The sequence below is a fragment of the Ornithorhynchus anatinus genome, chromosome 5 (assembly GCF_004115215.2).
Source record: "Ornithorhynchus anatinus isolate Pmale09 chromosome 5, mOrnAna1.pri.v4, whole genome shotgun sequence".
In the NCBI taxonomy this organism is placed as follows: Eukaryota; Metazoa; Chordata; class Mammalia; order Monotremata; family Ornithorhynchidae; genus Ornithorhynchus; species Ornithorhynchus anatinus.
The window spans coordinates 48,244,950-48,259,983 of NC_041732.1; the positions used below are offsets into that span (position 1 = coordinate 48,244,950).

The 15,034-nt window shown below is 51.1% G+C and overlaps 1 protein-coding gene across 1 annotated transcript in view; it reads left to right on the forward strand.

Moving 5' to 3' along the window:
- RBPMS2 (RNA binding protein, mRNA processing factor 2) overlaps nt 1-14,685 on the forward strand; it is a 55,823-nt gene extending 41,138 nt beyond the window's left edge. The window contains exons 3-8 of the mRNA XM_039912209.1: nt 927-965; nt 1,822-1,884; nt 2,524-2,674; nt 4,026-4,174; nt 13,027-13,096; nt 13,396-14,685. Coding sequence (XP_039768143.1) covers nt 927-965; nt 1,822-1,884; nt 2,524-2,674; nt 4,026-4,174; nt 13,027-13,089 — 465 coding nt within the window. The 3' untranslated portion in view covers nt 13,090-13,096; nt 13,396-14,685. The remainder of the gene's footprint in view (nt 1-926; nt 966-1,821; nt 1,885-2,523; nt 2,675-4,025; nt 4,175-13,026; nt 13,097-13,395) is intronic.
- The last annotated feature ends 349 nt before the right edge of the window (nt 14,686-15,034 follow it).

The window sequence follows — 15,034 nt, forward strand, 5'->3', positions numbered from 1 at the left end:
GGAGAGAGCACAGGTCTGGGAGTCAGGACCTGGGTTCTAATCCTGGTTCTTCCACTTGCCTGTTGCAAGACCTTGGGCGAGTCACTTAACTTCTCTGTGCCTGTTACCTCATCTGTAAAATGAGATTTACGACTGAGTGCCATGGGGAACGGACTGTGTCCAACCTGATTATCCTATATCTTTCCCAGCGCTTAGTAGAGTGCTCGGTGGGGAGGGTTGGAGAGTGGAAGCAGCCTAGGGCTGAGGAGGAAAAGCCTGTCTAGTGAAAGGTGGGTGGCATGAGTGGTGAGAATGGGGTTTGGGAGCAGTACTCTGGCCAGAAGCTACTCCAGTGCTTTGAACAGTGCCTGGCACAGTGTAAGCGCTTAACAGATGTCATTAAATAAACAAATGAAAGGCTTCCTGATGTTTCTGAAGATGTCTGCCCGGGTATCGGACTCTCCAGAGCTACCCCTGAAGGAGCAGACTGTTCAGGGTGGCTCTTCCCTTTTCCCTCCCCAAGAGTCTCAATTTCCTGGACCAGGGTTTGTGGGGAGGAGATAAAACAAGGGAGCAGGCCAGGTGGAAGTAGTCACCTGGCCTACATGGGTAGGAGAGTGTGCCGTGGTGGAGATGAGGGTTGGGGTGGAGCTGGGAGAAGGAGGGAAGAAAGAGAACTGCTCTTCCCAACACAACCCAAAAAGTCTGCCCAGTCTCCTTCGGAGGGGATCGGGTGAGTAGGGCTTCCTACCGGCCATTCGGCCCTGTGGCTGTTGGACAGGGCACAGAGGAAAGGGGTGGACACTGGGACCTGCAATTAGATTAGATTCTATTTGGCCCTGTCATGGGCCTCCGTTCACAAGAAGAGCTGAGCTTCCCCTTTCATCAACCCCTCGTCTCCCCGCCTCCCAGGGGCTGGGCCCTGATTACTCTCTTTCTTTCTGCAGGGGTATGAAGGTTCACTGATCAAGCTCACGTCAAAGCAGGTAACACTTCTCCGCCATGGTGCCCCTGCTCTGAGGCAACTGGGCCAGAACCAGGCTCTAGCGGGGGGGGGGATAGAGGGCAGGTGGGTTGAGGGGAATTGGGGGTCTCCCGGCTCAATGCTTCGGACTTTGGCCCAGACTTAAGCAGCCGGGTGAACCCCTGGGGTGAAAGGCAGGAGATTTAGTGTGTGTACGAACACGCATATGCACACTAGCTCCCTCCTGCCATCACCTCCTCCTCTGCCTCCCCACCCCCTGGCTCTGCCACACTGTCTCCTGACTGAGCAACCTTTGGAGTTTCACCAGCTTCTTGTGGACATGTGAGTGTCCCATTCTCTTGTCCCCGCCTTGCCCTGGCTCCTGAGTAGGTACAGCTCTGAAGCCAAATGAGCACCGCTGCCCCACAGCTCAGGCAGCAACAGGAACCAACCTCCAGCTCCTCTGGGGAGTCCCCGCCCGAGCCAAGGGAGGCATGGATGTAGCCAGAAGCTCAGCTTCGGCAAAGTGGAAGGACTAATCTGGGAGTCAGGAGACTGAGGTTTTGATCCCAGTTGAGCTAATGGCCTACTGTGTGTTCTTGAGCAAGTTGCTTAACCTCCCTGGGCCTGAGTTTCCTATCTGTAAAACCTCTTAGCCTGTGAGTCCCGTGGGGGACAGAGACACTGTGATAGAGCTGCCTGGTATTATCCAAGGGTTTAGCACAGTGTTGGGCAGAGAGTAAGTGTGTAATAAATTACTCTGTCTTCTGGTACTGGCAAACGTGGTGGCTTCCATCAGTGCTGGGTCTGGTCCCACAAGGCCCAGTGGGGTTTAGGGAGGGATGGCTGGGAAAACAGATGTGTTCTCTTCTCTCCAGCCAGTTGGTTTCGTTACCTTTGACAACCGGGCAGGGGCAGAAGCAGCCAAGAATGCGCTGAATGTGAGTAAACAAAGTGCTTTCTCCTTTCTGTCTCCTTTCTCCTTCTTCTCTCCCTAACCCCGTCCTCAGTCCTGGTGCTGTCCAGATGGATAGACCTGTGGCTGGCTCCAGATAGACCTGGCTATGGAGAAGCAGTGTGGCCTAATGGAAAGAGCATGGGCTTGGGAATCAGAGGACCTGGGTTCTAATCCCGGCTCTGCCACTTGTCTGCTGTGTGACCTTGGCAAGTCACTTTCCTTCTCTAGGCCTCAGGTCACTCCTCTGTAAAATGGGGATTACGATTGCGAGCCCTATGTGGGGCAGGGACTCTGTCCAACCTGATTAGCTTGTATCTACTCCAGGACTTAATGCCTGGCAGAGAGTAAGCGCTAAACAAATACCAAAAAAAAACCAGCACGTTCAGCTGTCTCGTCCCCTCTGGCCCGAAGGATTCCAGGAATTGTCCAGTGGCATGGGGTTGGCCTCCTGTTCCAGCTTGAGATGGAGCAAAGGCCGGATCTTTGGGGCGGGGGGAACTAGGCGGGCCCCTTAGATCATCAGTCGATCATATTTATCGAGCACTTCCTGTGTCCTCTTAGGGGGCCTGTGGGGCCAGGCCCTCTGCAGTGAGTTTCTTCTCTTCTTTCCTCTTTCCTGTAGGGTATACGCTTTGACCCAGAAAACCCACAGACCTTGAGGCTAGAGTTTGCCAAAGCCAACACCAAGATGGCCAAGAGCAAGCTAATGGCGACACCAAATCCCACCAGCATCCACCCCGCCCTGGGAGCACATTTCATCGCACGGGACCCCTGTGAGTTCTGCCCAGACCCCTCGACCCAGCCCTGGCAGGCTCGAGCTCGCTCAGTTGGAGGACCCCAGGGATGGTGATTCATCCTCCCTGCTCCCGGGAGGCCCGAGCCCCCCGGCTGACTAACCCAGCTGGCTCTGGGCACCTCTCAGGTGGTCAGTTACCCTAGGTTGAGGGCTGCTCTGAGTTATCTGCAGGCGGGAAATGTATCGACCTCCAGGCCAACCCCAGCTTCCTGCCTCCACCAGACTTACCAGTGGCCTCTTCCCTGTGTCACTGTGGGCCTGAGCTCGTGAATGTAAATAATCCCTCTGAGTTCAGTTGCTAATAGGGGGTAAAGGGTTTAGTAGGTGCTAAGGTTGTTTGATTATGTTCTGGGGAAGATACAAGGGCAACAGATCAGACGTTCCTTGTCCCACATAAGGTTCCCAATCTAAGGCAGGGAGAACAGGGATCTTATTTCCATATTTACAGAGGAGAAAACTGAGGCCCAAGGTCACACAGGCCCATGGCAGAGCTGGGATTATTTACTCATTCAATCGTATTTATTGAGCGCTTACTGTGTGCAAAGCACTGTACTAAGCGCTTGGGAGAAGCACAGTATGCCACATATGTTCCCGGACCATGATGAGCTTACAGTCTAGAGGGGGAGACAGACATTATAAATAATTACAGATATGTACGTGAGTGCTGTGCGGCTGATTAGAACCTTGGTCTTTTGACTTCAAGGGAAGCAATGTGGCCTAGGAGATACAGCACAGTCCTGGGAGTGAGAAGGATCTGAGCTCTAAACCTGCCTCTGCCATGTGCCTGCTGGGTGACCTTGGGCAAGTCACTTAACTTTTCTGTGCCTCGGTTACTTCATCTGCAAATTGGGAATTAAGACTGTGAGCCTCCTATGGTAAATGGACTGCATCCAAACTGATAAGCTCGTATTTACCCCAGTGCTTAGTACGTGTGCCTGGCATATAGTAAGCGCTTCACAAATGCCGTGGAGAAAAAAAGCTGTACTCTTTCCACTAGGCTACACTGCCTCCCTTACCTGCCTGAACTCTCTTCTCTTCTGTGGTGTGAGAAGAGCAGACAAGTCGGAGAGCTGAGCTCTCCTTTAACCTGTGTCTAACCCAGGTTAGAACGGTGCCTGGCACATCGTAAGTGCGTAACAAATACCACAACTCTGTGGGTGGAGTGGGGTGGGTTGTCCTTGAATTCTCTTCTTTCCACATACCTCCCCCTCTTTCTCTTCCCCCCACACCACCACCACCACACACACACACCTCTCCCCCCCACCCTCACTACCAATTGTTGGTGTTCTGGATCCCTGCTGGACTGTGACTGGGCTCTCTTTGGCTAGATGACCTGGCCGGAACAGCTTTGATACCTGCATCTCCGGAGGCCTGGGCCCCCTATCCACTGTACACCACAGAACTGACCCCCGCCATCCCTCATGCTGCGTTCACTTACCCAGCTGCTGCCGCCGCCGCCGCTGCTTTACATGCTCAGGTGAGCCTCTTTGGGCCCTCGCTGGTGGGAGGGACAGTGGGCAACCTTGGGCTCAAACCCCAGCAGGACCCCCATGCACCTGGGCTGAGGCTGTGGGTCACGTCCGTGCCTGTGCCAGGGATGACTGGGAGAGCCAATCTGTGTCGGCTAAGGGAGCCTCCAGCTCAGCTCTAGCACCTTGGCTAGAATGTTGTTAGGGACTCAGGCGGAGGGTCTGCCTGACTTGACGAATTATGCAGCACAAACTTTCCTTAGTGTGGATTCTGGAGCAACACCCCCTGTGCGATAGGAGATCTGGGGTTACTGGAGCTAGGCCCTCAACCTCATTCCTCTGGGCCTGTTAGACTATAAAATGCCCTTCTGAAATCCCGTTTCCTCCGAGAGGCCCTTCCCCAACCAATTTCTACTGTCCGTCACTTGGGAGAGTACAATGCAACAGAGTTGGTAGACACATTCCCTGTTCACAAGGAACTTAGAGTCTAAGATGGGGAGAAAGACATTAATATAAACAACCTCAGTACCCTGCTGCCACTTGGGCACTTCCATGTCACATAACTACTTAAGTGCCACTGGTAACAAGTATCTATATACCTTACATACCCTAATTCTCCTTACGTTCTCCCGCGCTAGACTGGATGGAGAGGAAGGGACAGACTTTAGCTGTGCTGTGAAGGTTAAACCAACAGGATTTTGTGACAGATTGAATATTTGGGTTGAATGAGATGTTAGTTGAGGATAATGTCAGGGTTAGGGTGTGTGTGACATGGAAGATGGTGCTGTCTACAGTGACAGGAAAGTCAGTGGGGAGGACAGGGTTTTGGTGGGAGGATATTAAGTTTTGAAGTGTTAGCAGGACATCCAAGTAGAGATGTTCTGAAAGCTAGGGGAAATGCGAGACTGCAGAGAAGAGATCGATCTTGGAGTGTAGATTTAGGAATCATCAGCATAATAGAAGCGAAGGAACAAATGAGTTCCCCAAGGGAATGGGTGTAGATGGAGAATAGAAGGGGACTCGCAACTGAACCTTGAGAGACTCCCACAGTAAGGAGGTGGGAAGCAGAGAAGGAGCCCACAAAAGAGACTGAGAATCAGTGACTAGAGAGGCAGGAGGAGGACCAGGAGAGGATAATGTCAACGAAGCCAAGGTTGGATAATGTTTCCAGGAAAGGGGGTGGTCCACAGTGTTGAAGGCATCTGAGGAGTTAGAGGATTAGGATGGAATAGAGGCCATTGGATTTGGCAAGGAGATAATTGATGACCTTGTGAGAGGGCAGTTTCTGTGTAGTGATGGGGTGGAAGCCAGATTGGAAGGTGTCAAGGAGAGATTTGGAGGAGCGGAACTGGATATAGCAGGTGTAGACGACTTGATCTAGGAGTTTGGAGAAGAATGGTAGGAGGGAGATGGGGCATGAGCTGTAAGTCAAGCGAGGCTTTTTTTGTTTTTGTGTTATTTTGGGGTTTTGTTTTTTTTGTTTTTTGGATGGGGAGATATGAGCCTGACAAAGCAGTGTGGAAGAAGTCATTGGAGAGTGAAAGATGGAGGATAGCAGTCAGGGAAGAAGGGAGGGGGCAAGTGTTTTGATAAGGTGCAAAGGGATGGAGTTGGAGGTACAGGTTGGAGGGGGTGGATTTTGAGAGGGAGCAAAGGATCTCTTCTTGAGATACTGCTGTGAAAGATGCTTAGAGAAGCAGTGTGGCTTAGTGAAAAGAGCCTGGGCTTGAGAGTCAGAGGTTGTGGGTTCTAATACCAGCTCTGCCACTTGTCAGCTATGTGACTTTGGGCAAGTCACTTAACTTTTCTGTGCCTCAGTTACTTCATCTGAATTGGTGATTAAGACTGTGAGCCCCACCTGGGACAGCCTGATTACATTGTCTCTACCCCAGCGCTTAGAACAGTGCTTGGCACATAGTAAGGACTTGACAAATACCATTATTATTATTATTATTATTATTATTATGGGAAAGTTGAAGAAGGGACTGGAAAGGAACAGGGGAGAGTTTAGGGAGGTTACACCTGATGGTTTCAATCTTTTCAATGAATTGGTGGCTAGGTCACTGGGGTAAGAGATGGTTGGTGGGCAGAGGGTTTGAGGAGGGAATTAAACGTCTGAAACAACTGGCAATGGGCTTGGGAGTCAATAAGGATGGACAAATAATGTTGCCAGGCAGAGTTAAAGCAGGCAAAGATGAACTTGAAGTTGGAGAGGTTGTCCTGATATCTGGATTTCGGTCAGCAGTGCTCTATGCCTCATGCACAGGAGTGAATTTTGTGGAACGTGGAGGTGATCCAGGACTGCATATTTAGTAGTATGAGATCAGCAAAGAGATAGGGGAGCGTGTGAGTTGAGTTGAGTAGAGAGGATGGTGTTGAGGGTCTCAATTTGGTCATCAAGAAAAGAATGCTGGGGTATGGAGACTAAATGGGGCATGATGACTTTAGAATTACATGGGGTCTAAAGATTGGAGGTCTCTCAGGGGAGAACAGGTCAGATTTTCAGGGAGAGGGTATGAGAAGGCAGGAGAAGAGGTTGTGGTCGGAGAGAGGGATTTGAGTCGGTTAAGATAGAGTTTGTACAGTGACTAGAGATGATGAGCTCGAGTGTGTGTCCAAGTTGATGAGTGAGCAAGGGGGATTGGAGCAAAGATGTCAGTGGAGTTGAGTGATAGAAAGCCAGCAGTGGAAGGTTCATTGGGAGCCTCCACAGGGGTTATTTGAACGCCCCAAAGATTAATGTAGGGATGGAGAAGGAGTAAGGAATGAGAGAAAGGGACTAAATTGTTCAAAAAGTTGGAGGTGAAGTTTGGAGGTGGTAGATGACCGTGACTAGTATCCAGAATAGGTGGTAGAGGCAGATGATATGAACTTCAAAGGAAGGGAAAGCGGGGGGGAGTGGAATAGTGCAAAAGCAGCACTGGGGAGCAAGAAGGAAGCCAACAACCCCCTTTCCCAATGAGTCTGGGAGAGTGGGAGAATATAAAAAAATTTATAGATTGAGCAGAGCCCGGGGCTGCCCTGGGACCTGCTCTCCAAGCAATAGCGTGAAGTCAGCTTTGCGGACCTGGAGATGGGCAGTCTGTGTGTGGAAATGTCAACTGGTATTTGAGGCCAGGGTGGAGACCAAATCCTCCGAGAACTCTACACTGGTCATCTAAGACCTTTTCCTTTCCAGTGCCTGAGCTCTTCCTGATCCAGTAATTAGTCACTGGGGTGGGATGGGGGTGGGGAGATAAAATGAATGCCCTCTGGCACAAGTTTGAGGCCTGTGGGTCCCATTATGTTTTTGGTCGGGTTGCAGAGAAGCGGGCACCTATGCTAGTCCTCTGCTTTCCTCCTTGGAAGCTGATTCAGAGTTTTGGTGTCCCGGGCATGGAGTTTTCCCTCCCTAGCATGCCAACTGACCGTGTCCTCTATGGTATTCCAACCCGGGGAGCAAATACATTACCAATAAAAGCTCTGTGAAGTTAAACATTACTTGACTCTCCTGGCTTTGCTGAGCCCCCGCAGGCCCATAGGACAAAGTAGTAACTAGGCCTTCCCTATCCTTTTCTGCCCCAGCCCCCGGCCCCCCCACCATTCTTGATGGGTGACCACATGCCCCTGACACTTACTTGCTTGGTCCTGAGCCCCTCAGTCATCCCTCTTCCTACTGCTCTCGGGGCCCAGAGATGCTGTGGACTTTTGTTCTCTCAACATGGTGTCTCCTCCTGAACTCAGCAGCTACTGGGGCAGGACTCGGAGCCGGCAGAGGGGTGTCTGTCATCCAGTCAGGGTAGTAGACTCCCATAAAACCCTGAAAAGCCACAGACTAGAACTCCTGTTGCTAAGAGCACGTTACTGCTAGTGCCCCTTGGGTTAATGGCCTTGTCTCTGCAATAAGCCATCCATTTTTCTTGGAGCCCTGACCCACGCTGTCTCTTGCAGCCTTGGAGGTGAGAACTCCCTCCTCCTCCCATTCTCACAGCTGCTCCTGAGTGGAGGCTCCTCAATCTAATCCATCAATAGTATTTATGAAGTGCAAAGCACTGACCAGAGCCCTTGGGAGAGCAAGAGCTGGTGTCTGCCCAGCTCACAGTCCACTGGAACCACTCTCCAGTCCCTTCTGGCCAGGGCCTTCCGCAGGGGGTGGCCGTAAATGGAGTCTTCTGCCAGCCAGCCTGGTTTTGAGTTACCCTGTCTGCGCCCATCCAGGACCTGATACGGACTTCCACCTCTTGTGGACATGGACGGTGGCTGGAGAACTCTGAGGAGATGGTTGAATTATCCTTGGGGCCTTGAGAGTGAAGAGGCCAGTGATTAGGAGTAAACAGACTGGATGGGTGTGAATGTAGGAAAAAGCAGGGGCTGAGTAGTTGTGAAGGCAGGCAACCCTTGAAATGTAATTTGCCTGCTGTGTGATATTGGGCAAGTTACTTAACTTCTCTGTGCCTCAGTTCCCTCAATGTGAAAGTGGGGATTAAGACTATGAGCCCTATGTGGGACAGGAAATGTGTCCTGCCCAATTTGCTTGTATACACCCCAGCACTTAGAACAGTGCCTGGCACATAGAAAATGCTTAACAAATATCACAATTATTATTACTATTATTAATAATAAAATTGGCATTTGTGTGACATTTTGCACCATGTGCCACCCTGACCCATGAAGTCATGTGGGTCTTGGAATCTGGTCTTCCTGGGTGCTGTTTCTTGGCTGTCCTTTGCCCAAGGGTGGGACTCCGGACCAGGAGGTCGGGATTGGGATCTGGGGCCTTGGGAGAATGATTCTGAGAAGTGAGGTGTGGATGGGACATGGAGAAGGGTTTCCAAAGATTGGAGTCCAGGGAGGTGACCTGAGAGCCTGGATGTGGAAAAAATGATCACTCAATCCTACTTCTCCCTCTTCCCCTTTCCTCCCCCTACTACCTTAACCCTGACCAAGTCTGGCAGTCACCAGGCTTTCTGGGTTCTTGCTCACTATATAGGAGCAAGAATCCCCCTGAGGGGAAGCATGGGGTAAGCTAGAGGTCGGGGAGGACAGTTCCTCCCAGTGCGGGGAGGAGGAGTGGGGATGAAGAATCAATTGTATTTGAGTGTTTACTACTCATGAGTGGTACTGAGATTTATTTTGTGAAGAGTGCTACATGAACCTTGGGAGAGTATAATACAGAGTTGGTAGCAATGATCCCTGTTCTAGTGAGGAAGGTGGGTGTTAAAAACAGGGGAAGGGGTAAAGTAGAGGGATGAGGACATATGTGCTGTGAGTGTAGCCTAACACTGCATGGGAAGGGGAATATAGTGGGCTTTTCCCACTGCTGGAAAGAGAGGAGTGGCCAGCTTTATATTTGTCCCCACTAGAATATTTCACCCTTCCAAATTAAATCTCCAGTCCCTGCTGGACCAGGATTTGCCAGCATCTCTGTCCCTACCTGCCTGTCTTCCTCCCTGCCTGGTTTGCAGCTCTTTTTCAGCCTGAGCTGACCTGGCTTTTCTCTGAACCCCAAGTGTACATGGGTAGTTGAGGGTGGGGGGCAGAGGTAGTCTTTCTGCAGGAGATCCAAGCCTCTCCCCAACCCCCTTCCTTTCCTGGCTGGAATGATCAAGTCCCAAGATTGTCTGTAACTGGGATTTTTGTCCTGTAAGTGCTGCTTCTGCGACAGGCCCTGCACAAGAGTTAGAGTTAGGGATGTGGAGAAGACATTTGAGGGAGAGAGGAAAAAAGAGAGTCAATGACTTCTCCTTCCCTCACTAAGTCACTCTGGAGTGGTAGAAGAGAGAAGGTAGTTGTTGATGGTATTTGTTAAGTGCTTACTATGTGCCAAGCACTGTTCTAAGTATTGGGGGAGATACAAGTTAATAAGGTTGGACACAGTCCCTGTCCCATATGGGGCTCACAGTCTTAATCCCCATTTTAGAGATGAGAGAACTGAGGCACAAAGAAGTGAAGTAACTTGCCCAAGGTCACACTGAAGACACGTGGTGAAGCCAGGATTAGAACCCGGGTCCTTCTTACTCCCAGGCCCATGCTGTATCTGCTAAGCTACCCTACCTGGGCCCTGGATCCACAACAGCCATTTCCTCCTAGAGTCCACGGCCCAGGTGGTTTCAGGTAGCAGGGCCCTCTGCTCCTCAGAGCAGCCCCGGAAGTGGTTGTTTAATGCCTGGCTGAGCCCAGGCTTCAGATCCAGTCCTAGAGACTGAAGGAGTCACTGAGGGTGGAGAGCCGTGACCCAAGCCGCAAGAGGAACAGCCCCGGGAGCTGAGCCTAGCCCCGAGAGGCTGACCCTACTTCTCTGCTTCCTTTCCCTCCCTGCTCTGACGATGGCACGGTTCCTTGGCCGGTCAGTGAGGAAGCCGTTGTGGGATGGCCAGAGCCAAGGCCCAGGGGACCAGGTTAAGCTCTCAAGACTGTGAGCTTGTTGTGGACAGGGAATATGTCTATTGTTAGATTGTACTCTCCCAAGCATTTAGTACAGTGCTTTGTACACAGTCAGTGCTCAATAAATACAATTGAATGAATGAAGGACCAGAACTACTGCAGCAATATGTAAATCTGCTGTTATGGCCCAGCTGGGACCTGGACCATACAAATTGGCTTGCCCAGGGCGAGCAGGCCACCTAGCAGCAGCCCTGGCTTTGGGGTTGAAATATGAGGCATTGGCTGAGCCTCCAGTGTGATCTCCTGGCTAGTGGCAGAAGCACCAGCTGGGTTCCCCACCCCCCACCCCGCCAGCCCCCAACACCACTGCCCCAATCGGGTTCTTGTGAAACAGGCTCTGGAATCCGGTGTTCCCAGCTGAGGCAGCACTCCGGGGTTAAAGAGCATCTTGCAGCCCAGCAAATGGGGAGTTTCCTCTCTCCCCATTCAGCTGCGGAGCAGGATGGGAAGAAACAGATTCCAGATGTAAGCAGGACAGTGGAGTGGGTGGAGAGGGCAGGGTGGGAACTGACAAAGCTTCCCACTTTGGGGTTCAGGGAGGAGCTAGACAAATGTTGGAAAGCCAGGGGAGGTGATGCAAGTGATGGGGGGTGGGTGGATAATGAGCTCATGCCCAGGGAAGCAGCATGGTGTAGTGGATAGAGCACAGGCCTGGGAATCAAAAGGTCATGGGTTCTGCCACTTATCTCCTGTGTGACTTTGGGCAAGTCATTTCACTTCTCTGTGCCTCAGTTCCCTCATCTGTAAAAAGGGGATTGAAACTGTGAGCCCCATGAGGGACAGGGACTGTGTCCAACCTGATTTGCTTGTATCTCTCCCAGCACTAAGTATGGTGCCTGCATAAAGTAAGCGCATAACAAATACCACACTAATTTTTATTATTATTATTATGCCTAGGTGAGGAAACTTTGCCCTTTGGGGGGGGTCAGGCCTTCAAGCTCCCAGTGCCTAGGCTGTGGGTCCCCATCTGGCAATGAGCAGAGCTCGGGGGCTATCACATTGCCTGATAGTGGCTTTGAACCTCCAACAACTGCCACTGACCCCCCCCCCCCCATCCCCACTTAGGAGGAGCTGAGGGGAGGAGAGGGGCCAGTCCAGGTTGAACCCTGAACTCCCAGCGGGAGTCTGTTTTCTAATGGCCTCCCAAGTGCTTAGAACAATGCTGCCTGAATGCAGGTGCCCAGTAAGCAGTGTGGCCTAGTGGAAATAGCATAGGCCTGGGAGTCAGAGGACCTGTTCTAAGTGACTCTGTCATTTGTCTGCTGAATGACCTTGGGGCAAGATGCTTAACTTCTGTGCTTCAGTTTCCTCATCAGTAAAATGGGGATGAAGAGTGTGAGCACTGTGTGGGATAGGGACTGTGTCCAGCCTGATTAACTTGGATCTGCCCTAGCACTTAGTACAGAGCCTGGCCCGTAGTAAGCACTTCAGTATCACAGCTATGATTATTAAATACTATTGCTGCGACTAAAGGAAACACCCTTGGACTGGAGGGTCAGGACTCTGAGACTCTAGGAAAGGCTCCTGCTAGATGGGATGTCTCCAGTGCTGTGCTCTAGGAAGTCACATCCACCATCGTTCTCACATGGCTCAGACCTCCCCTCCCCCAACACATTCATGCGCGTGCACACACACACCCTCCCCCCACCCAGGGGCAAGGGCTAGCTTATATGTGACTCATGCAACTCTAACTTGATCCTAGAGACGTCTGTGAGGAGCAGAGGAAAGGGTAAGAGACCTCTTCCCCCTTTAGACTGTAATCGCCTTGCAGGTATGTCTACTAACTCTGTTGTAGTCTCCTAAGCACTTCATTCACTGCTCTGTGCACAGCAAACACTCAGTAAATAGTGATTTATATATTTTTTCCCCCTTCCATAATATTTCCTTCCACAGAAGGCCTAGCCCAGACTGATCCTGAGCAAGGTACCTCCTTCCCTCTCACTCCGCACTGCCACAACCGTTGGCTTTACCAGTATGGCCTCTCCCGCCAGGCCTGACTCGTGCCCCTTTATTAACTGGCCAAAGCATCTCTGCAGGCACTGCAGGCTCTCGCTACCCAGACAACTCCTGCCCCGTGGCTGGCCTGGATCATCTTGTTCAAACTCCACCCAGGGGCCCGCCGGAGTTAGGGCTCTCCTGGCCAGGGCCAGGATTTTGGCACCATGTGACCGGACATGTAGACCATGGCTTTGCCCAGGTTACGGTCAACCCATCAATCAGTGTGATGTGTGCAGAGCTCTCTACTTGGTGCTTAGGAGAGTGATGCAGCAGGGTTGGTAGACTTGATCCCTGCCCACAAGGAGCTTACAGTCTACAGGAGGAAGGAGACATTAAAATAGGGGAAATAGTAGAATATGAGAATAGACACCCAAGTATTGTGGGACTGAGGGGAGGGAAGGGCCTCCCCCAGGACACAGGCCTCTGAATTCTCTTGCAGATGCGCTGGTACCCTCAGTCTGAAGCCACCCAGCAAGGCTGGAAGTCCCGCCAGTTCTGTTAACTCTGCAGTAAGTGTGGGCCTGAGTGAGGGGTCAGGACTGACTCTAAGCACTGGAGAGATCCCCCTCGCCCACCTGCTCTTTCCCCTCAGCCTGGCAGCTTATCTCTCCCCTCCGCTTCCTCTGCCATCCCTTCCGCTTCTGCAGCACCCTGGGGTTGGGCAAGGGGGGCGGTGATCCGGCGGCACCAGGGACTCGCTTCTGGGCCTACCAACCCTGCTAAAGCCAGCTCACTCTCGCACACAACCCCCGATGGACCAGTTGGCCCACTGATTCCCTGTACCATGAATGCTCTTCTTCTCTCTCAGGTTTCCCCATCCGGCTCGAGTCCCCACGTCAGTCTCTCCTCCGTGGATCTCTGTGCCTGGGAAGAAGCTGTCGCGTTGACTTGGGGGAATCTTTGGGTTTGACCGGGCACCAAAGTCTGTGCTCAGTGCTGCCGTAACCTCATGCTGCTCCCGTGAGGAGCTGGCTGTTGTGTGTCTGTGTGCTCTATTCCCCCCCCCCCCCTTGACCCCCTAAAGACTGTGAATTATAAACCCAACTCAGTGGACTGCTTCCAACATTTTTGGTCTTCTCTTGCCATCTTCTCTCCCCCTCGCCCCACTTCGGCAGCCTCTCCTAATCCGAAGCCGAGTCGGCCGAGGCCTAGGGTTCGGACCCAGCAGAGGCCTACCTGGGGCCTGAGCCGTGGCTCCCTGGCTTCCCGGTCCTGTTATTTCTGCAGCTCTGCTTGGAGGAAATGAGACATTTGGTTTTTTTGCATGTTTTCTGGCATGAATTAAGACACTTAAACTTGTATATGTGTAAGTGTAGGTTTGTTTGTTCTAGCGTTGGTGTAATCATAGCAACAGGTCTTGGCCTCCTTATGGATCGATCAAGGTTTCCTCCCCCAACACCTTCCATGTTTTCATCTGGCTTCTGTGAAGATGTGGCTTTGGAACATGCAGATGGTCACCTACACTCCTTCTCTTCCTCACTCTTTCCCTCAGGATGGGCAGAAAAATGAAGAAAACCTTCAAGTATAATGCACTGGGTTTCTTTCCTCTCTGTTCAAATCAGGGTTATTCCACTTTCCTCCTTAAACAGGTCCTCTCCAGCCCATGGTCGTAAGAAAAATCTCTAGACCGCTGCTTCTTCTTTCCTCCTCCCAATCGGTGAGAATACCATCCTGCCAAATCGCCGCCATCCTTCCTGAACTTCCAAACAAAAGTGCAAGTATTTTTGTACCATGTGTAATAAGGAAATATTTATGCATCATAAAGGATTTCGTGTGTGTGTGTGTGTGTGTGCAATTAATTATTAAAGAGAAATGGTAATCCTGTCAAGATAAATTAAGTGTTTAGTTTGAGGCTTGAAGGAGGAGAAAAAAGTTTCTGTTCAGTGATGAGCATTTTGTTGGGCGTTGGGAAAAAGTTGTGCAATTCCATTTTTGTTTTGTGATCATATTATTGCTTGATATTGAAGTGCTTTAACTATTTCCTACAGCTGTGGCTGTCGCTTGTATTAAAAGACTTTGGAGAATAAGTTGGTATTATAATTGCTGATCCTATGAATGTGAAACTGGATAATATATAAATGCAAAAAAAAATCCCAAATGGCTGTGGCTTTTTTGCCCCCCCTCTCTTTCCCCACATGTTACAACTCAACTTTGGGCCCTGTCTTCTGAACTGAAACCAGCCCCTGCCTGGAAGCGTGCTTCCTGCCTGTCACTGAAGCAGAAAGAGCCCTGCTCTCCTCCAACTGGAGAGAAGGCTGTGGCCTGTCCAGGAAAAGGATGACTGCTTTCCTTTACTCAAGGTCTCAATGTAGCTCCATCCATTCCTTAATTCTTTATTGAGGTCACATGGTTGGGAGAGTGACACTGGCCGCATTTCCCTGCTATCTTTCTTCTACCATCTCCCTTCCCTTATCCACCCCCAGTCTCTTCCTCTGTGGAGGGAGGGA